Raw genomic sequence first — 23,763 nt, forward strand, 5'->3', positions numbered from 1 at the left:
ACAAGAGGTAAGCCCTATAGGCTACACCAAAAGGTCTCTGTCTATCTCTCAAGACTCTCCTTTATACAGCCACCCATAAAGCAAAGATAGTGTTATGAGGGGAAGAGAGAGTTGATGGGAATACATTAAGAAAAACCACAACCACAAAACATTACCATTTTGGTACTACTCTGTCTGGTCCTAGTGTCAGATGACAGCAAAAACCAATATGGCACTCAAATACAAGACTAATTAATTACCAAAGGATAATTCAGATAGTAGAAATATTTTCTATTTAGATAAAGTTTAATTTTACCTGCTGAAATAATGAAACCTTCTTTGAGAGAATGGATGGAAATTCCTGCTCACACATTGAGTTATGGAAGTAGGGCCGCCATAGACTTACATCATCAAAGCATAGTGTCTGATACAGACTAGGAAGTGTTATCTATAAAGGAAATATGCAGATGCATATAGTTAAAAAAAAAAACAACAGAAAGTGACTTTCATTTGTCCACAGATACTATCTGTCCAAGCCTAAGTCTACCTAGTATGGCAGCACCAGGTGGTGGGAGGGGAGAGTACAAAACAGTGTAAAGACGCCTACTGAATTCCACTTCTTACAATCAACATTTCTCCCTCTCCCACAATCTTCAATCCAGAAAAACTAATATTCTCCCTATTCCTCATACATAACAGTTCATTTTCTGACTCTGTGCCTTTGTATGTACTCCCTTCCTCATCTATGTTTAATGGATTCCCACTCCCTTCAAGATGCCACTCAAACACAATATTCTAAATTAAGGTTTTTTCCTGATATTTCCTACTGTTAGTGTCCTCCTTCCCTAACTACCTTGTATTTATTCTGTATATGCTTAAATATGTATATGTTGTCTCCCCTGACAGAATGTAAATACTCTGAATGTAGGGAAAATTTCAATTTATGGTTTTATATCTTCAGTGCCTAATACACAATCAGCACTTAAATGTTTTTTTAGGTGATTGTCCATCATCTCTACTTCTGACTTAGTAGTGGCACTAAATTTTGAAGTTGTACAATATTATAGACAAGTTTCAGTCTCTTAGCAATATGTGATATGGAAAACTAAATGATATAGATTATGAATACAGTAGGATTTTAAAGAAGATGGATATAAACAAAAGATGAAGCAGTTGACAGAAGTGTTCATGGAAAAACTGACCCTTAAAGTAGCCTCTAAAGGATGGGTAGTAGATGAACAGGGAGAAGACAAAAGAGAACATTTCAGTCAAGGAGAACAGCATGTGAATCTTACAGGAGTGGGAATGTATTTAGCAATGCAAGGAGCAATTTGAGATTTTTTATATCAACCTAGAAGAACAACTTGATTGAAATGAAGGGCAAATGGGGCAAAGGAGTGGGAAATAAAGCTGCATAGATAGAATAGGGCCAAATTATGTAGGATCTTGAACATCAAGTAATAGAAATTTAATCTGATATGAAAAGAAAAACGGAATTACTAAAGGTTTTCGAGAAGTATGGCATGTCTAAAATGATGTTTAAACAAGAGGAGCCTAACAGTCTATATTAGCACAAGAAAGAGACTAGGAAGTAGGAAGCAGCTAGAGTGATATAGTTCTAAATTGATGGGGCTCTAATGATATCAATTGTCAACTCTGTAAACATTCCAACTCCCAACTCTGGGCATTTTCACTGACTGTACCCCATGTGTGGAATGCTGCCATCTTCATCTCCCTCCTCCTGGCTTCAAGACCTAGCTAAAATCCCACCTTCTACAGGATACCTTTCCCATTTACTTTTAATTCCAGTGCCAATCCTTTGTTAATTATTTCCAACTTATCTTAAATATAGATTGTTTGTGTTTAGTTATTGACATGTTGAAGACTGTGAGCTTCCTTGGGAGGAAAGACTATCTTTTCCCTTCCTTTGTATCCCCAGTGTTTAATACAGTGCGTGGTACATATTAGATACTTATCAAATGTCTATTAGTCCTCTCTCTCTGACAGACAGACAGACAGACAGACACACACACACACACACAGTCCTAGTCTTTATTCTGAGCTCTCCAAGCATTACCAATTACTTTTTGAACATCTCCAATTGGATGTCCCATAAGTAGCTCAAAATTAATAAAAGCAAAATAAAACCCTTTATCTTCATCCATAAATATACCCCTACCCTGAATTTCCCTTTTTTTGTGAGATCTACTGTCATTCCAAAACCCCAGGTTCATAATTCTGGAGTCATACTCAACTCTTTCCTCTGCCTCTTAGTATCTATTAGCTTTCTGCAATTATTTTCCATCTACTCTGTGTGTCTACATATAAATGTGTGTATATATGTATATGTGTATGTATATATAGACATACATATATACACATATGTATAAATATATATATATATTTATGTATATATACGTATATATGTACACAAAGACAGAGAGACACACACGCTACTTAATTATTTACATTTTGTCTCTCCCATAAAAATGTTAGTTTTTTGACAACCAGGAAAAGCTTTGCCTTTCTTTGTATCTTCCAGCTATTTTTATAATGTCTAGCATATAGTGAGTGCTAGATACGTTTGTTAAGTACTGACTGAATGGATTGCAATTGTTGCTTTAGTAAAATACTAGTACCTAGACATTCTTCCTTTCTAATCTAGCCATTACACAGCTGCCCAAATAATATTCCTAAAGCATAAGTCTGATAATTTGGCAGGTAAGTCTTGGCAGTTAAATTTTCTTTAAAAAACTACATGCTTTTAAATCTATTAATCAGTAAAAAATATCTTAATTATCATTACTATCCTGCTATTTCATCACGGAGTCATAAAGCCCCAATAAATTCTCTATACATGGAAAAATTTATATTTATTATGAATTTTAAACCCTATTCTCAAGGTACATCATACTGTACAACCTGAATTATTCTCTAAAGAAAACTTTATGTTATTAACTCTAATCTCAGAGACAGTGACTTGAAGGTATCTCTTCTTAGAGAAATGTTATGTCAAATTCACAGAAATACCATGACTGCAAATGAACAAAGGATACACCAGTTACCACACTCCCAGCTAAGTCAAAAAGAATTTCTATGTGTGTGTGCATATGTGTATGTATTATCATATATGCCTTCACTGTATAGAAGTCACCACATCATCATTACTTTTAATGTTGCCACTGCCCAGCTCCGTTCTTGATCTATCCAAGATGGAAGTTGATCACGAATTCTTTGTTGAGAGTCCTTCAAAAAAATTAGACAAATTATAAAATTTTGTGCAATTTGAGAAATTTTGACTTTGAAAAAATCTTCAGGAACTGAACAACTGTTTTTAATATTTTAAAAAATGGTTTGAAAAAATGGTAGAAGTGGACATTGGTTTTATATTTAAATAATGTTTTCTCCAGGCATTTTTAAAAGATGCATGGTAAGGTCCATGTGGCATACCAATGAAACTGCATACATTTTAGTTGCACTTTCATTTAATGAAAATTTAGAACAATGTAACTGTGGATAGCAGAAAGAAACAGCCAACAAATATTAAGGTAATCCTCACCCTAAGTATTTTATGTAACAAAGGCCATTCCAGAATAACCCTCCACCCAGGTAGCCTGATAGCCACAATCTCCCACTCTACCTTGTCCTACAAAAATAAGAACTTCCTTTCTTAATTCTCCTCATTCTCTATCTGGCTGCTATGAGGTAGGAACCCACTAATCACCTTCCAAAGCTAATCCAAGAGGATGCTGGTGCTGAAAAGAAGGAAGCTGAAATCCTTCCTTTTTTCCTGAAGTTTTCTCCTCTTACCCTCATAAAAATATGCTCAGTAAAAGAAGCTTTATTTTTGCCTCTGAAACATAGCAGAATTTTACCTCATTCCTTTAAACATATACAAATTTTCTATTAGCAATTATAAATAACTTTATCAATAGAAAGATGGGTTAAGAGCCTCTTAAACCCTGATTATAGGTAAATTCAGTATGGTTTTTCAGAGAAAATCTGGAATGTGAATCAAGATTAAAAGACAATGGACAAATTATTCATAATAACTTACTAATTTTTAGCGCTAGTTTAATTTTTACACAAATTATATTTCATGAAGAAGACTGAGGAAGACAGGCAGGTTTTTTTTCTTCCTTTACCAATTTTAAATGTACAAAACTGTAATTTAACTTACTGCTTTCCGTAACATGTCTCCAACAATCACACCAGTAAAAGTATCCCATTCCTAGTGAAGCAAAATGTGCATATTTTATGAGAAGCATGTGAAATATATTCAAAGACTGACAAAAGTTCAATTCCCTGCTTTCCATATTTGAGTCTTCTACCTATGTAGTTCTGTGGAGGCAGAAGGAAAACAGTCTCCTAATAAATACAGCCATCTCATATTTTCTGGTATAAAAGGGTTTACTACCTTGCATATATCATAAAATGGCCTGGCAATGATTACAAACTATATTTCCTTTAGGATAACATGTAGTAAATAAACCAGATTAGGCTACATTCTAGAAGGTCATACAGACCTATGGTCATGTTGAGCAAATTGCTATAGTTACATGCTTCTGATTCTGTCTACACTGGCTATGCCTTATTTTAAGTCTGTGTGGCAAGAATAAGACAAGATAAGGCAAGGATATTGAGCAAGTTAACTGAATTAACTAAGGTTCCTATTATCATCAGGGAACCAAAGAATACCTTTTTCTACCCTTGTATTATAACTCAGAATTTAATAGACCTTTAACTTTTCAGTGGTCCCAATGAAGCCTTTTGATACTTCATTTAGGCATAATAATGCAATGCTTAACTTTCACTTTGAAAATGGATTAAAATAGTGTTTTTATCTAATAGGTATTATTTTAGAAAAGAAAGAACAATCATTTAGACAAAATTTAGGGATGCAAATGCACATTTAGACATATTTATTTTCCTGAATTGTAAAATAATGATTATATTGTAATTTAAATATCTCCTGGTTCTATAGTATTTAGTACAGAATTGTAAACTAGTATTCAAACCTGAACTGAAACCACATATTTAAAACAAATTAAAATTTCTGGTCTGTAATACTGAAGTTTCCCCTTTGTGACTCTACTTACGTTTTCTTGGAAAAGTTCAGGATGCATTCCTCGAACAAAATGTAAAGCAAACATCAGCTGATCAGCCTGAAATAATCACATAATATTTAAGCTTTTTTAAAAAATCTGTGGCATTTAAAGAGGTCTGTTCTTTAGACTTACAATTCACATATTAAGCACTGTAACTTCAAAGCATACTCTATTGTCAATGTAAACATTAAATATTTAGATTGCTCTACATTGAGAAAAACAAATGTTTCCAAATATGGAGCCATTTCGTATGTCTTTAGCTAAAAGTAAAAGAAGAAACTTGACTCAATGACAATGAATAAGGAAACTTAGCTCTAGAAAAATCCATTCAAAAGCACAGAAATTTCAGTAACTTGAACAATAATATATTTGGTTCATTCATTAATATGATAACCATATCAACTTTCCAATTGCTGTCATACAGATAACATTTTCATAGAATTACGCAGTCTAAGATTTGGAAGGGATGTCAGAAGCTATCTAGTATGACCTAAGCAACAATCCCCTTCCAAATTCTGCTTGAAGACCTCCAATTAAGTAGAATCATTACTTCCCAGAGTATCCCATTTTCTTCTGTACAGCTTCTAATTTGGAGGAAATTTTTTTCTTTGCATTAAACCTAAAACTCCTGCTATATAAATTCTACCCACTGCTCCCAGTTCTACTCTCTGAGACCAAGTAAAACAATTCTAATTATCTTCTGCTGCTGACAGTCCTTCAAAATCTTGAAGCCACCTACCATTTTCCCCCAATTTCCACAAGTCTTCTCTTTTTGAGTCTGTTCTCTATTCCTTCAACAGAACATCATAGGAGATATCCTCCAGTCCTTTAGACATCTTAGCCACCCTATGTGTATGTCCTTCAACTTTTCTACATATTTCCTAAAATATGGGGCTAAGCACTAAACATTATACTTCACAGGTATCCAAATCAGAGAACACAGCGGAACTATTTATCTTCTCAATGAGGTAGGAGATATCTGCCATACTTCGAAGAATAAATGTGTTCTTTAAAAAATGAAAACTTTACCAAGTATTCTGCTTTTATCAGCGGGAACTGTAGCAGATACCTAGACAGTTGTAGTTCCTCATCATTGTCATGTTTCTATATGTGGTTTGGGTTCTAATTTCAAAATACGCACTATAATTTTCCAAATTAATATAGAGCACCTGGTTAAAGAACATGTACTATCTTCCCATAAAAGTGAAGGTTTCTGCTTTCCCTATAATTAAAAATAATAAGGGGCTTTGGTTTAAAAATGTTTGTACTGGGATAGAAGAAAAAGAGACCTTGCTTCTTAAGCCAGGGAACTTAATCAAGATAGATAAACATATCAGTTAGAACTTGAAAGCTAAGGTTATCTCACATTTCCAGACTTATATTTCTAACATTATTATCTGAGAGGTATAAATACTCTTGACCAAAGACATGAAAACTTCAACAGCATTGGTGAGGTGTTCAAAAGTAATATTACAAACTGAATTACCATGATAATTTTTTTGGTAGTATAACACTTTGGCATTTGTGACAAGACTATTCGATGGAGCAGTTATAATTATGAGTAACCTGGCCTACTCTTAATTAAAAATTTACCCTTCACTAATCCCCTTAAGAAGTCAACAGAATTAATAAGAAAGCAAAATCCAACAATATTTTGCTTACAAGAAATGCACTTGAAACAAAGATTCACAACACTGTAAAAAAAAAAAAGCCTAGATCAAAATCCATGTTTCAGATAAACTCAAAACACAGGAGTAGCAATCATGACCTCACACAAGGCAACAAGAAAAATAAACATATTTAAAAGAGAAAAACAGGGAAACTTTACTGAAAGGTACTATAGACAATGAATTTATCTCAATACTTAGCATTCATGTAACAAACAGCATGACATCCAAACGTTTAAAAGAGAGGCTGATGAACTACATGGTGAAATAAATAGTAAAACTATAATAGTGGCAGAGTTATAACACATGGCAGATGCTCGCTTACTACATTTTTGATGAATTTACTGTATAACAAGATTCTCTAATTCATTTCCAAGCAGTCTTCAAACCCCATTCCCAACCACTTCCACTTCTAAACAAATTCTTAAATAGATCATTACCTTATTGATTAATAAGTAAGCAAATACATTTAAATTGAAACAAGACACATAAATTTTCTGTGTCGGTGAAGTAAAATGGGGACAGACAGCTTAGGAACTGACTTCCTTACCTGACAGTCTAGAAGAGAATGCTACTGAATGACTTAACACTGATAGTGCTTTAGAACTCTCAAACAATTTTCACAGCCCTTGATTCATTTGATACTTACCAACTAAGTTTACTGCTAACATAGGGTAGATATTATTTTCCCTGTATCATCAATGAGGAAGTGCAGTTTCAGGGAGCTAGTAAGCAGTGAAACCAAGTCTTCTGATTAAGAACTTAAGTCTTCTGATCCTTCATTCAGTACTTTACATTACTTAACCTTCTCAGAAGTACTATTATGGTGTTTTATTCGTGAAAGTTTTAAAAGAAATTTTTTTGCAGCTATTTTACATTTTTCTTTGTACCCTCAGAACTTAGAACAGTGCCTAGCACACAGTAAATACTTTATAAATGCTAGCTGACTGATTATCAGAAGGAAGGAGTTAACTTAAGGTCATTAATTTCACTAATAAACTACTTTGGCAAAACCAGGTTTTGCCTCCTAAAGCAACAAGCAATGAATAGGAAAATGTTCCCTCACTTCTAAAATTGCTGGCAACTTAAGTTAAAAGCTGCTTAGCACTCTCACTGAACTGAAAACACATTACTCATAGAGATGTTCTTTTCAGACACTAAGAAAGATCATTTTCCCCTCAAATTCATTCACACAGCAAATATTTCTCTCCTGAGTCTCACTGCCAGCTTTTGAGCCTTCTTGCTTACTTTTGTACCCTTGATTTTGCAAAGTTCTTTATTTTTCCTTTCCTAACTGGAAAGTCTCACTCTGTCTGAAGCAGCTGGAGAAAATCTTACTTTGGGTTACCATTCACTTTCAATTATCTCTTGAGGATTAAAAGTTGCATATTAATTTGAGGAGGAAGTCTATTTATTCTTTGTACCTATCCATTTGCACCTTTTAGTTTGTTCTGTGAGTTTTACAGTTCTTAGCCAAGGATTCAGTTTTATATTTAGAAGTTTCTATATAAAGATATTAAGTTTCCATTAAAAGTAACTGGAGCTACTTAAACAAAGAAATAATGAGGTTCCACAACTTCCTGTCACCCCACCAGTTTTCTCATAAAAACTCTGAGGAATGTGACCTGACCTGCCAAGCAGTGCATGGTTTTGATTCCACAAAAAATCTTGAAAATCCCACCAAATCTCTACACTCACTAGTTTTCATTTGCTTTCCCACTCTTACTCAATTACTTGCTCTCTTAGTCTCTACTTTTTGAAGGCAATAAAATGCTTTAAAAACAAAATTTTAAAGTTCTCTAATAAAGATTTGGTAAGTAGAGGATCTATGTTTCCAAGAAACATTTTTTGAGGTACGAAATCAATTTTTCTTCTGGTAATTAACTGCTCCTAGTTCTGGGTTGACTGATCTCAGGAAAAATTTTAAAAGATCTTTGTTTAATTGGTTGGTAGATCAGGTTTCTGAAATGCTGACCACTAAAGATACACCTGGATTATCAAATATAAACAATAATCTGCTACCTTGATGTGGAATTACTTTACAAGAATATCACTGCAGTGAAATTATATGGCTCCCTTTTTTTGTACAGCAAAAATTTCTGTAGTCTACAGTGGTAAACAGTGCCCCAATTTTTTTTTTAGAGGGGGGGAAGGCAAGGCAATTGAGGTTAAGTGACTTGCCCAAGGTTGTGCCCATATTTTATAGTTTTACTTACCCAACAACCTATGTCAACCTTTAAATAAAGATGCAATCAATATTCAATGTTGTTGTATTTGACAGTTGTTGTACTTGACTACATTGTAAAACAGAAAAAAAGACAAAAATCTTTTAAAAAGAAAATTAGCTAATTAGAAATCAAAAGGCTACAGAGTTGATAAACAAAATTAAAATCTAGTTCACTGAAAATGTTGCCAAAATAAATATGAATTTAAAAATTTTATACGGGCAGAGTCAAGGTGGCTGCATAGAAGCAGGACCTGCCCGCTGCTCTGGCTTCCACCTTCCCCAATCCATGTAAAAAGGGGACTCTAAACAAACTTTGGAGCTGCAGAATGCACAAAATGACACAGAGAAGCTAACCTCCAGCTGAGGACAGCCCAGCAGGCCGGCAGGAATTGGCCAGCACAGTGCTCTGGGAGCCAAGCCCAGCCCCACTCTGAAGCTTTAGCCCCAGGGCAGGCATGACCAGCCACCAGCCAGAGGGACTCCAGATCAGCAGCAGCTGTGGCCCTTTCCAGATTCATCAACACATAGATGCGAAGGACAAATTGAGAGGTCAGTACAGTCTGGACTTTGGGACCAGTAAGTGGGAGTGTGTGGCTTTTTCCCCAGAGGTGAGAAGCCGCTAAAATACCGGCACAGCCAGCCAGCACCACGTGGCAGCTTCAGCTCCTGGCCTGCAGAGTGTAGGGGGACCAAGCACCAGTCTGAGGGGCAATCGCTCTTGCTTTAACCTGCTTGGATCTGGATTACAGTATAGGGTGTAGGTCCTGGGGTGTGTGTCCAGCCTGCCACAGCGTGTGGAGACCTCAGAGAGGGCACCCACATAATACCTCCGGCAACTGAGAAAACCCCAGCGTTTGGGATAAAAGCTCCCCTGTCTGGTGGCAGAGTCCTATTGTGGCAAAAAGCCCAGGGGTCAAATGACTGAGGGGCAACATGAACAGGCAAAGGAAACAAAGCAGACAGAAGATTCCAACATTATACTCCTATTTTGGGGACAAAAAGGACCAAAGCATAGAACAGGAGGAAGACAGCGAAGTCAGAAATCCTGCACCAAAAGCTTCAAAGGAAAATACGAGCTGGTTACAGGCCATAGAGGACCTTAAGAAGCAGATAAGAGAAGGGGAGGAAAAATTGGGAAGAGAAATGAGAACAATGCAAGAAAATTATGAAATGAGAGTCAACAGCCTGACTGAGGAAAATCACACCTTAAAAACTACACTAACTCAAATGGCAAAAGAGGCTCAAAAAGGCAATGAGGAGAAGAATGCCTTGAAAAGCCAAATTTGCCAGATGGAAAAAGAATCTCAAAAGCTCAATGAGGAGAATCATTGCTTCAGAATTAGAGTAAATGGAAGCTAATGACTTTATGAGAAATCAAGATGCTGTTAAACAGATCCAAACAAATGAAAGAATAGAAGGCAATGTGAAATACCTCATGGGAAAAACCACTGACCTGGAAATAGATCCAGTAGAGATAATTTTAAAATTACTGGACTACCTGAAAGCCATGATCAAAGTAAGAACCTAGAAACCATCCTCCAGGAAATTCTCAAAGAAAACTGCCCTGATATTTTAGAACCAGAGGGCAAAATAGAGGTTGAAAGAATCCACTGATCACCTGCTGGAAAAGATCCCAAAAAGAAAACTCTTAGGAATGTTATAGCCAGGTTCCGGAATTCCCAGATTGAGGAAAGAATATTACAAGCAGCCAGGACGAAACAATTTGAATACTGTGAAAACACAATCAGGATAACCCAGGATCTGGCAGCTTCTACACTGAGGGATCAAAGGGCTTGGGATATGATATTCCGGAGGTCAAAGGAGCTGGGATTAAAACCAAGAGTCACTTACCCAGCAAAACTGAGCATCATGTTTCAGGGGAAAACATGGTCATTCAGTGGAATAGAGGACTTTCAAGCATTCTTGAAGAAAACACCAGAGTTGAATAGAAAATTTGACATTCAGATACAAGAAGCAAGAGATGCATGAGAAGGTAAACAGGGAAAAGAAATCATAAGGAACTTACCAGAGTTGAACTATTAACATTCCTACATGGAAAAAGAATAATTGTAACTTATGAAACCTTTCTCAGTAGTTGAAGGGAATAGAAATATATATATATATATATATATGTCTATATATGAGGTATATGGGCATATGAATACATATGTGAATGTGTGTATACATGTTTACAGGTATACATAGATAGAGGGCGCAGGACCAATTTAATAGGAAGGGATGATACTTAAAAGGTGAAATTAAGAGGTGAGAGAGGAATATAATGAGAGGAGATGGGGAGAGACAGAATGGGGTAAACTATCTCATATAGAAGAGGCAAGGGAAAATGGTTACAATGGAGGGGAAGAATAGGAAGGCAAAAGAGAATGGATCAACCTTATTCCCATTGAATTTGGCTTGAAGAGGGAATGAAATACACATTAAATAGGGTATCTCACCCTCCAGGAGAGTAGGGGGGAAGGGGATGAGAAGGGGGATGATGGAAGGGAGGGCAGGCTGGGGGGGAGGGATGTTGGAAGCACCCACTTTTGAAAAGGGATGGGATCAAAGTAGAGAATAGAACAAGTGGGAGGTGGGAGAGGAGGGAGGGAAACATAGTCAGTCTTTTACAATATATCTACTATGTTATTGTTTTGCAACAGCCACACATGTACAATCTATACTGAACTGCTTATCTTCCCAGTAAGGGTGGGTGACAAGGGAGGAAGGGAATGAATCTGGAATTCAAAGTTTTAAAATCAAATATTTAAATATATATATATATATATATATATATTTATATATATATATATTATCAATACTATTTTACATGTAATCGGGAAATAAGATATACAGGCACTGGGGCATAGAGATCCATGGGAAAAGTCAAAAGGGGTATGGGAGAAGAAGATATGGGAGAGAGCAGATTGGAGGAGGGGATATCCTGTGGGACTGCTATTTTGGGGCAGTGGGTAGGGAAAAAACGGGAAGAAAATTTTCAACTCAAAATCTGGCAGAAATGAATGATGTAAATCAGAAATTAATAAAGCATTTGAAAAAATAAAAAAAAATTTAAACAAAATCCTGACAACAAAACAACTGCAATTTAAAAAAATCAGGATTTCTACCAGTTATGCAAGGATGGTTCATCATTAGGAAAACTATCATCATAATCAATCATATTAATAACAAAAGCATCCAAAACCACATGCTTATATCACCAAATACATAAAAAGTCTTTGTCCAAGTACAACATTCATTTATGCTATAAAAAACTATGGAAGGAAGCCACAGAGGATCTTTTTCCTATGGAACAAGTAATATCTATCCAAAATAAAAAACTGGAGTTATATATGCAATGGGGAAATACTCCATCATTTCCACAACTTTCATCTCAGATTCCCTCCCTTTGTGACTAAACTCCTTGAGAAGGTCACCTACAATAGGCAGCTAAATTTCCTCTCAGTCTCTTTGTAGACAGGCTGTTGATCTCATCATAAATCACTACTGTCCCCTCCAAAGTTACTTATGATCTCTTAATTGACAAATACAGTAGCTTTTTCTCAATCTTTATCTTTCTTATCCTTTCTGAAGCCTCTAACAAAGGAGATCACCTTGTCTTATACTCTCTTCTAAGTTTCAAGGCACTGCTCTTTGTCTGACTGCTCCTAATCTGTCTCTTTTGCTGGATCACACTCACTAACCATGGATGTCCCACAGGGTTCTATCTGGACCCTCTTCGCCCTCTTATGTTGTTGCTTTTCAGTCAGGTCTGCCTCTTCATGACCCTGTGTAATGGGAATGGGAATTTGAAGATCTTCCCTGCCCCTTAATAGGCCTAGGGGGAATTTGAAGACCTTCTCTGCTTTGAAAGTAACTCTGATCCCTAATAGGCTGAATGTAATCACATGGAGCCTGTGGTGGAAGGAGTTTGCTGAAGAGTAGAGCGGAGCCCACAGGAAGCTGGGAGTCAGAGCCAGAGAGACCGTGGGAGAGAGAGAAAGTTCAGGCAAGGAGATAAAGAGGTTTGTAAGTAAATATTGATCTTGTATTGGTTTGTGAAAAGGCTGGAGGATGCTATGGCTCTCTGTGTTGTGGTTTATTAGCTTCTTTGTTGTTATCTATGATGGATTCGGTTTCCTGGTGCTGGGATTTGGTTTTCTGATATTTAAATAAATCCTTTGCTTCTGTCTTCTATATGGAGAATCTGTTATATTTTGCAATCAAGCACTATACGAGAATATTTATAGTCACAGTCAGTGCTGTAAATTTTGCATTGGCCCTACACCCTGTATGGAGTTTTCTTGAAAAGATATGGGAGTGGTTTGCTATTTCTTTCTCCAGTGGATTAGGCAAGCAGAGGTTAAGTTTTGAACTGAAGGTTAACATTTGAACTCGGGTCTTCCTGACTTACTGGCAGCTAGACAGAGCAGTGGATAGAGTACTAGGGGTGGAGTTAGAAGGCACCTCTTCCTGAGTTCAAATCTGGCCTCAGACACATACTAGCTGTGTGTCCCTGGGCAAGTCACTTAACCTTGTTGGCCTCAGTTTCCTCATCTGTAAAGTGAGCTGGAGATGGAAATGGCAAAACCACTCCACTATTTTTGTTAAGAAAATCCCAAATAGGGTCATGAAAGACTGGACACAACTGAGAAAACTGAAAATGCTGATGATGTATAGCCTTTGCCACTCTGCTGACCTCCAGTCTTGCATCTCCAATTGCCCATTATTTATCTCAAACCATACTACTGTAGACTTCAATTGAATCTGTCTGAAACTGAATCATGTTTTCCTCTAAACCCTCCCTTCTTCATAACTGTCCAATTACTGTCAAGGGGACCAATATCCTCCCAGTGACCCAAGTTTACATCTTAGGTGTCATCCTTGACTCGTCATTCTGTTTCTCCCTCATCCTTCATATCAAATTAAGTTCTCAAGTCCTATAATTTCTACCTTCAGAACATCTTTTGTATACATCTCCTTCAATACTCTGACATTACAACCATCCCTGGTACAGGCCCTCATCATCGCACACCTATAATACTGCAATAACCTACTGGTTCATGTCTCTGTCAAAAATATATTCCCACTCCAATCTATCCCCACTCAGCTGTCAAAATGATCTTCCTAAAATGCTGGTCTAAGTATATTATTACTCCCCTATTCAGTAAACTCCAGAAGGTCCCTAATTCTCTATAGCTTCAAATATAAAATCCTCTATTTGGCTTTTGAAGCCCTTCATAACCTGTCCCCTCAAACCCCGTTCTTACTATGCCTTAATCCCTTCCATGTACTGTGGCAGTGACAATGCTATTCCTTGCACACACCATTTGTTCCCTACCACCAACATTTCCATTGGTTCTTGTTACCCATGCCTAGAATGCTCCACCTTTTCATCTCCAACTTCTCATTTCCATGGCTTCCTTCAAGTCTCAGTCAAAGTTCCACCTTCTTCAAGAAGACTTTCCTAATCCTCCTTAATCTCAGTGCCTTCCCTCTGAGGTTACTCTCCAATTTATCCTCCACTTATTTGTACATACATGTTTACATGCTGTTTCCCCTATTAGGTTGTGAGATCCTTGAAAGCAAGGGGTTTTTTTTGGCCTTTCTTTTAATCCTTAAATTTTAGCACTGTGCCTGGCACACAGTGGGCTCTTAATATATGCTAGTTAACTGACTGACTTTACCCAAGTTCTCTAAGTAAAGTCTGGATGACCATTTGTCAAGGATGATAGGTGATTCTTTTTCAGGTATCAGCTAAATCAGATAAAGTACTTTTTAATTCTGAGTTTCTTTTATTCTAATTCTGTGCATCACTTAATTTCTCTTGTTAACAAACCTATGAGATTTAGTTTCTTAATCCATACAAGAAAAATAATAGTATTTGTACTTTCAACCACACAAGGTTAATGTAGGGTTCTAAGCGGTTCTAAAGCTATTTATAACCTATAAAAATCTACATAAACACAAGTGATTATTTCCTTTTGAAAGCAAGATTATAAGATTGGTAGATACAGAGAATGCCATACATACAGTATAGCTTGATTTCAGGCAACAGGTCAACAACCCTTCTAAACAATTACTATTTGCTAGGCACTGTGCTAAGTGCTAGAGATACAAAGAAAGGTAAAAAAATAATCCCTTACACTTCAAGGTTGCTACTGTTTCTCCTTAGTTCTCAAAGGAAGGTGATGCTATGATATGCAAGTGAATTGAATTTAAATGAGGGAAGGCTGTGCAAAGTTACTAGCCTCTTGTGAGAAGAAACTGCCCAGTAGGGACCAAACTTCCAGGGGGGCAACATGACTTCCTTCCTTCCTTCTTTCCCTTACTTTTCTTTCTTCTCTCTCCACATAGGGTATCACACCCTAACCCACTGGTGTTCTGCCCAAAGGAAATGTAAATTTTAATCTCTGAAACTTTTGTTTTTGTTTGGGTTTTTTTCTCTTAAAGATCAGCCCTAACCCCAAATCGCTCTGGTCCCAGACTAAGCCCTACTTAGTCACTCTTTGGGCCCCAACTGGCTCAGAATAAGCCAATAACAAATAACAACTGTTTCTGTTTGGGCCAGAAACCCAAAGAGTCTTCCCCTCTCAGATCTTTTTATTTTTCTTTTTAAAGAGGCCATTCTTTGCCTCGTTTTTTATTAAGTCTTAATCAATGAATGGGCACTGCCTCAGTCAAACTGAGACCTGTTCAAGACCTTAGCTTGGGGGTGGCCAGGTAGCCCAGTGAGTAAAAGCACTGGCTCCAGTGTCGGGATGACCTGGGGATCGAATCTGGACTCAGACACTTAGCACCACACCCAGAAATAACTGGCTGTGTAACCTTGAGCAAGTTACTTAACCCTGATTGCTCAAAAAAAATTAAAAAAAAAAAAAGACCTTAGCTTGAAAAGACCAATGTTCCTCACTGCATTCTGAGCCCTGTCTAGTTGTCCTGATCCATATCTGGCCACTGGACCCAGATAGCTCCAGAGGAGAAAGTGAGGCTGGTGACTGCACAGCCCTCTTTCACTTAAATACAATTCACTTGCATGCTGTGGCATCATCTCCCTGATGTCATGATCCTCTTAAGGACAAACAGCAACACTTCAAGGAGTTCACATTCTAAGGAGGAGAGATAACATGCAAATGACTGCTTACTTCCAAGGTTCATACAGTAGAAATAAGAGTTAATCTCAAAGGGAAAGAACTAGCATAGATTTCAGCAAGGCACTTTGCCAAGTCACTCAAGATGAAATATAGATAAGATGGTAAGATGTGGCCTGGATGACTGTACATGTGAGAGGATTAGAAAACTGCTTTAATGAATAGACTCAAACAAAGAGTGTTGACTAACATATCACTGTCAAATTTGATAGGAATCTGTCGCTGAATGTTGTAGTTCTCTTTCCTTGATTTTATTCCATTCAGTATGTTTAATCAATTACTTGGGTGAAGATATAGATACTCTGCTTATCAAAGGTCCAGAGTCTTTGGGCATCTAAAGCACAGGATGGCTTGTATCACTGAGGATTAAGAATCACCAAAGATGGAGAAGCAAGTACAGGATCCTTTTTTTTTTTTATCTTCAATAAAGGTTCCTAGATGCTAATTCATAAAGTATATACTCATTCAGTTACCTCTCCTTTAAAGTTTGAGAAAAACAAGTTCATACTACTCTTTGTCACAATGACACACTTGAGGATAGAAGCTGCAGCTGTCTAGTACTTTCCTTATCTTATATCTGGCAAATACTCACTAGCTTAACTCAAGATCCAGAATCACCAGCTGTTTAGGACAAAATGTTCTTCCCTTTAGATGGTGAGTGCCTTGAGGGCAGGAACTCTTCTTTTGCCTCTTTTTGTATCCCTAGTCCTTAGCACAGTGCCTGGCACATAACAGGAGCTTAACAAATGCTTACAGACTGACTGGCCTGATACCATTTCCCAATCTCATTTCTATCCACTTTAACCCTACCCCTCCCAAGTTCCTCTCTTTCTCAGCCCTCCGTTTATATTGTGCTCTCTGTAGCTTCTGCTGTACTGTAAACAAACTCTCCTTTGCCTTAACCACAAGTAACTTTGTGACCCATAATTCTGAAATTAATCTATTCCCTCTACCTCATACTTTCTAAACCTAGTCTTCATCCTCAATGCAATCTCCAGTCACTATACCCCAACCTAATCCATCTCTGCTCTGCTCTCACTCTCCTCCCTTTGCAGTCTTGACTTTATGGTTAATCAGATCAATTACATTGTCCTCTACCCCAGTTTCCTCTACAATGATCTTATTGATACTCATGTTCTGAACCTTAAATTATTCCCATTATTCTCCTTTTCTGTTCCTATATGCATTACTGAATGTTCCTATAGAAAGTTATTTCTGATTAGGTTTCTATTAGTTTGTTATCTTATCTCAATTAAGCTTCCACAGCTAGATGAAAATCAATTTTTTTCTTCCGATTAATGATGAATTTTCCATTCTAGCTATTCTAGACCTTTTCTTCTCAAGCTTCCTCTATTAACCCCACTTCATCCTGTGCCATCTGCACAGAATCCCAGCTATTTTTTTTACTAAGAAAATAAGGCTATATATCCTGAGTTCCCCCTTATCCCTTATTCTATACCTCAAAACCCACCAATAAATACTCAATTATTTCATTTGTTCTGGTCACTAAAAAAACAGGAGGCCTTTTTTGCTAAGACGCACCCTTCTACTTGTGCCCTTGATACTATCTCTTCTCACTTGCTGTAAGAGCATGTCCCTTTTCCTCTTTCTCTAGTACTGTCTCCTTTCCTGCTACATACAGACATGCCCAAGTCTCCTCAGTCCTTAAAGTAGCAAGACAACCTGAGAGAGGGAGAGGAGGCAGCATGTGCCTAGTAAGCCCAACAATTGCCACCCCTTCCACAGAGACCTCAAAAGACAAAGTCCTGGGAATAGCACTGTCCCCCAAATCATCAGCTTCTAGCCCTTCCACTATGGCTACTATCAAGGGGAGTAACTATTGTGAAAAAGAGGTCTCACAAAGGCCACCAACACCAACAGTATGGACTGAATGACACTAATATTCAGGAAACAATGGCAGTCCTTGGATTAGCAATGCCCTACACACCACTGGATCTGCTTCTAGCTCAGCTCCTACAGAACTGCAGAAGCAATCTTAATGGAAATGTGATTCAGCTACTCTCTCTGTAAGTGCTGCAGCCTCTTGCTCCTCAGAAACTACAACTACTAAAGACTCAGAAAAGAAAATTCTCAACGCCAATGTTCACAACACTCTCAAATGTTTCAATATCTGAAATCAATATGGTTTTATCAATGAAAATAACATTAATGAAGATTATTACCATCTGCTTTGCTGCTATACCATAAGGACCAGTGGGCCCTTCCATCCCCCCTACAACTGAAACCTCTGAGCATATTTGCTGTCTCCCTCATTAGACAATGAAGTCCTTGCGAGCAGGGAATCTCTTTTTTCTCTTTGTATCTCTAGCTCTCTGCACAGTACTATGCACACAGGAAGGGTTTAATAAATTCCCTTTCACTCATTTATTCATTAAAAAATCTTTCACTTGATCCTGTCTTCCCCTTAACTTATAATCCTGTCTCCTCGTCCCTTTCAAAAGGTTACTCCTAGGAAAAGCTGCCTATAGTCATCACCTCCACTTCCTATCCTCCCCCCTTCACAAGCTGTTATAATAAGGATTAAAACTATTCCATTCAAATGAAACTACTCTCTGCAAAGTTACTAACAATTTGATAATTGCTAAATCTAACAGTCCATTCTTAGTCTTCATCTTTACAAAACATTGTTTTTCATAATATTAACAACCTCCCTTTTATTAGATACTCTCTCCTCTGATTTTCATGACACTATTTACTTCCAGATCTCATCCCACCTGTTTCATCACTCCTTCCCATTCACATCTGTTGGATCTTCACTTATCTCCTAAGCCCTAAGCATGGTTATTCTATAGAAACCTAACTTGGGCCCTCTTTTCTTTTTGCTTTCTTTTTTGTTAATTTCATTAGTTCCAATGAAGTTTAATTATCTTTTCTATAAGATGATTCCCAAATTATTTATCTAACTCTCACCTCACTCACTAGACTATGCCAATCACTTGCTACATATTTCCACATAAACATCCTACTGGTATTAAAAATTTGGAATATCCTAAATGGAATCATCTTCCCCACAAAATCCTGTCTTCCTCCAGACCTCCCTATTTTTATAGATATAGTCATCCATCCAGTCACCAAGGTATACAACCACAGAGATATACTCAATTCTCGACTTTCCCTTATCTCTAATACCTAGTCAGTGCCCAAATATTGTTGATTCTACTTCCACAATGTATCTCACACCAATCTCCTTTTGATACATATAGTAATAATTCTAATTAATGTCCCCATCACCCTTCACCTAGACCAGTGGCTCTCAAAGTGTGGTCTGGATGGGGGTGGTGGGAAGATCCTTTCAGGGATGAGTGAAGTTAGAACTATTTTCATAACAATATTATGATTTTTAAATTTTTAATATGGTAAATATCAATAGATATAACCCACTTAAACAAAAGTCTTTGGGCTGTACTCAATAATTTTTAAGAGGCAGAGGATTGCCAATACCAAAAAATTTGAGAACTGCTAACTTACACTGTTTTAAAAGTCTCCTAATTATTTCTTCATTAAATCTTTCACACAGTTGCCAAAGTAATGTTACTAAAGTGAGAAGATTTAGATTGATACTGTATCATTTTCTTATTGCTCCTATTTGCAATTAATTGACTTTGTCCTGTAACTGCTTAAGTCATGGTTCTTTGCTCAGAGTTCAGTTGGCCCATAATGGGTCAAGTTTAAAACTTCAGCTCTCCTACCTCAAGGAACTTAACTAACCTTGGAGGATGAGCACAAAGGGAGTTTGGACCTGATATCTTTTCTCAACCGAGCTACCCTTCAAGGATGTCTGGTTTGCTGTCCAAAAGTCTTGTACCTACACTCAAACAATGAGCACTTCTAAGTCTGATGAGAGAAGAATGGGAGATAGGGGTAATTGCCAGCCCCCTTTACCAAACTTCCAACCAATAATGTTGTCCCCTGTGTTTCAGTTACATAACCAATAATGTTGCTCTTAATCCCATGATGTCATCTACCCTGCTCTGTTCTTTGTTCTGTACTGCCCAAAACCTACATAAGGGTAACTATCCTTTTTCTAGTGGTCTTTGGCATAAATGGAGGCAAGCCAGTGATCCATTTATTGACAGCTATCAAGCCCCTGTTGATAAAGGCTATCTTGCTTGGAGATCTGCCTCAGTTTATCATCTTGTTAAAATCTCAAATGAAACAAAAGCAAAGGTTTGGCTAAGTTTTTCTCTGCACAAAAAAAAAGTTTGCTATATATCTATTACCTCTAGAATACATAAGCTTAGCACAACTTTTTACAATTTGACCCTAGCCCGCCTTTCCATTTTTATTGAACATTACTCCTGTTTATGATTGTAAATTCTGGTCAAACTGATCTACTTCATGTTCCATCGACTTTCCATTCAATCTCCCATCTTTATGCCTTTGCATAAGCTATCTCCAGTGCCTAGAAAGTACATTCTCCTTACCTCTACATCTAATAATTCTTAGGTTCCTTCAAAGCTGAAGTGGCATCTTCTTTATAAAATCCTTCCTAACTCTTGTTAGCACTCACACTTTGGGGAAAGACCTGATGCAGGAAAACTAACTAGTAGGCTATGTCACTCCTTAGGTGACAAGTGTCAGCATCAGAGTGATGCTGTATCTGTGGACAGAAGGGGACACAGACGAGAGATATTGCAGTTAGAATAAATGGACTTCACAACTTGGATATGGGAGGTGAGAGAATGAAAAGTCAAATATAACACCTAAATAAAAAGCCTGGGTAACTAGGAACATGGTAGTTCTCTTGAGAGTAACAGGTAAATTCAGAACCGGGAATTTAGTTTTGGACATGTTGCATTTAACATATCCACTAATAAACTTGGAAGGCAGGAGAAAGATTAGAACTGGATAAATAATCACTTGTATAGAGATAATGATTGAATCCATGAGAACTGAGGAGATCACTAATCAAAACAGCATAGAGGGTGAAGAGAAGAGGACCCAGGTCAAAACCTTGGGGATCACCCATAGTTAGCATATGTGAGTTGAATGAAGATCTAGCAGAGAAGACGGAAAAGAAAAAAAAATTTAAGAGAAAATAAGGTATCCAAGAGAAGAGGGTGATTGACAGTGACAAAGGCTAAGGAAAAGTAAATATATATGAGGATTAAGAAAAAGCCATTACCACTTGGCAATTAAAAGGTCATAGGTTACTTTGGAGAAAACGGTTTCAGTTGAATGATAAAGTTGGTTATCAGAAAGTACAGAAGAGACTGAAAGGAGAGGAAGTAGAAACCAAACAAAGATGTCTTTCTCAATGAGTTTAGTCATAAAAAGTAAGAGAAATACAGGACTATAGCAAACTAGGATTAATGGGGGTTTTCTGCTTTTTTTAAGAACAGGAAAGATATGGTCATCTTTTTAAAGCAATAAGGAAATAGTCAAGTGAAAGGGAAAAGATTAAAGAGTATAGTAGGAGTGGGGATGATAGAAGGGAAATGAGATGGAATGAAATTACTTGTTTATATAGAGGGAAAGGAGATCGTACTTCTGTCATGTGAGACAAGGGTAAAAAGGAGGAAATAGTGGCAGAAGGCATTTGGGAGATGTGAAATGAGAAGGGAAGAAGAAGATGCTCTTGCAGGTAGCTTTGATTTTTTCCAGTGAAGCATGAAGAAAAGTTCTCAGCAGTATTTTATTCCTAAAATTCACTTAGGTAGTAGCTAGATTATGATGAAATTCCATTCCTTGTATCAAGAATCTCACAAAGTTAAGGTATTATTGAGGTAAATAAAATAAATTTATGTCTATACTGGTAACATTCTCATCATGAACTAGCTGCATGTAAAGCTCAGTTCCTCTCTACAATTACTGCAATAATCCAATAAGATCTAGGAAACACACCACATGAGGTCCTAACTATAAAATCCAAAGAAAATCTTCAAACAAGTCAAAAAACACAAAGGCTCTTTGCTATGCTTCAGGGGAATGACAAGGCAAACTCTTTGAATGCACAAACTGATGCTATGCACTAACATCCCAGATCCAGCAGAGAGGGGTCTGATGCCATGATAAAGGCAAGAATAGTTGCCTCCTAACAACACTGTACATCATATCCCAAAGCTGGGTCAAAAATAGCATGCAGCTTGAGGAGATCTTGCTAAGCGGTGGCAGACCAGGCTAAGGTAAGTACTTGGGACTGAGGCTGTGTACTAGACTAGTAGGAACAGAAGCATGAAGTAGCTGTACAGCTCTGACCCCAGGAGTGGGATATGGTTTCACAACCAGCCCCCAGCTCAGTCTCAAGCATACAGTTGAATCAGAGTAGATATCTCAGACCAAAGGGGAGCCTAAAGTTATATCTCGCTGAACCCACAGAGCCTGCCAGCTAGCTGATGGTAGACAGGCAAGCAGAAATGTATTAAGAGTTTCAACCAGGGAAAAGACCAGGGTTGTGTCTTCAATGATGAACACACTGTTCTCTAAACTACTTTAGATATTTCTTTTTTCAGCATTTGATGAATAGTTAGATGCTAAAATTGAGAATATCAGCTTTTCCCTATAGTGCAGAGATATGAGAATAAATGAGATACAGCAAATATAATTAACTACTCAGAATACACTTTATGTATTAAAAGTATTGCTATAAACTTCTGTATTACAATTACATGTTTCAATTTAATTTTCCCAGTAAGCTTAGAAAGGACAATTATATGGCCTAGGAGGCAATGGAAAATTTTCCTACCACTTGATGATGCCTGAGATAATCCACTACGATGATATAAATTTTCCCTGCATGAAAAAGCTAGAAAAATCACTTGATATCATCTGAAGCCACATTCTGTGCTATAGGCAAACTAGTTATATTAGATATTCCATGGATACATTATTTGTTATTATAGTGATATGAGGAGATATAATGAAAAGAATGTATCTGGAGTCAAAGGATCTGTCTCTAAAATCCTACCTCTGTTACTTACTAGTTGTATAATCATGGATACAACATTTGCCTCTACACCGAGCCTCAATTTCAATATTTGTAAAGTGGAAGCAAATGACCTCTAAAGTCCTTTAGATAATTATTATCTTTTTTTGTTTATAATCAGTAGCTATCACCATCTTAACAAAAAAAATAGTACTATAATCGCTGTGCTTTTCTTACAACTCTACATAATCTTTATTTAATAAATTAAAATCATCTCCCTTATCAAAAATATTTCCCTCTCCTAATTAATCTAATTTTGAAATGAAGAAAAATAAAGTAGTCAATAAGTCCATTAAACACTTAAAAAAACTAGTAACTCAAAAATAATATTCAATTAATGATGTGAAATTTAAAATGTATATACTAACTTCATTTTTTACACAAGTAAAGAAACAGTATTCAAAAATAGATGGAGCAAGGGATGTTTAGATACATTAATTCCTTAACTTTGCTTTTATGGTTTTTAAAGACTTCCAAATCAAAACACTACATGATTATTCAGAATATTTTCCTCTGACCTACTCAACAAGTTTATAGTCCCCACAATTTATAGTAGTAGAAATATATCCACAGAATTCATTTGTTTTTCTATATTTAATCTCACTATATTTAAATTCTAATATAAATGATACTAAAACATAATGATGAATGTAATTGGATAAAATCATTTCAGGGTTTGCCATACTGA

General features: G+C 36.8%; 1 protein-coding gene across 1 annotated transcript in view; it reads right to left on the minus strand.

The window, feature by feature from the left end:
* Positions 1–23,763, minus strand: part of DYNC2H1 (dynein cytoplasmic 2 heavy chain 1) — a 429,393-nt gene that overhangs the window by 162,681 nt on the left and 242,949 nt on the right. The window contains exons 72-75 of the mRNA XM_069080147.1: positions 5,079–5,144; positions 4,160–4,210; positions 3,148–3,225; positions 296–427 (exon numbers count right to left, since the gene is read on the minus strand). Coding sequence (XP_068936248.1) covers positions 296–427; positions 3,148–3,225; positions 4,160–4,210; positions 5,079–5,144 — 327 coding nt within the window. The remainder of the gene's footprint in view (positions 1–295; positions 428–3,147; positions 3,226–4,159; positions 4,211–5,078; positions 5,145–23,763) is intronic.

This window comes from Petaurus breviceps, unplaced genomic scaffold (genome assembly GCF_028583685.1).
Source record: "Petaurus breviceps papuanus isolate PSGF00001 unplaced genomic scaffold, PetGlider_PUasm1.0 91133, whole genome shotgun sequence".
Taxonomy (NCBI): Eukaryota; Metazoa; Chordata; class Mammalia; order Diprotodontia; family Petauridae; genus Petaurus; species Petaurus breviceps.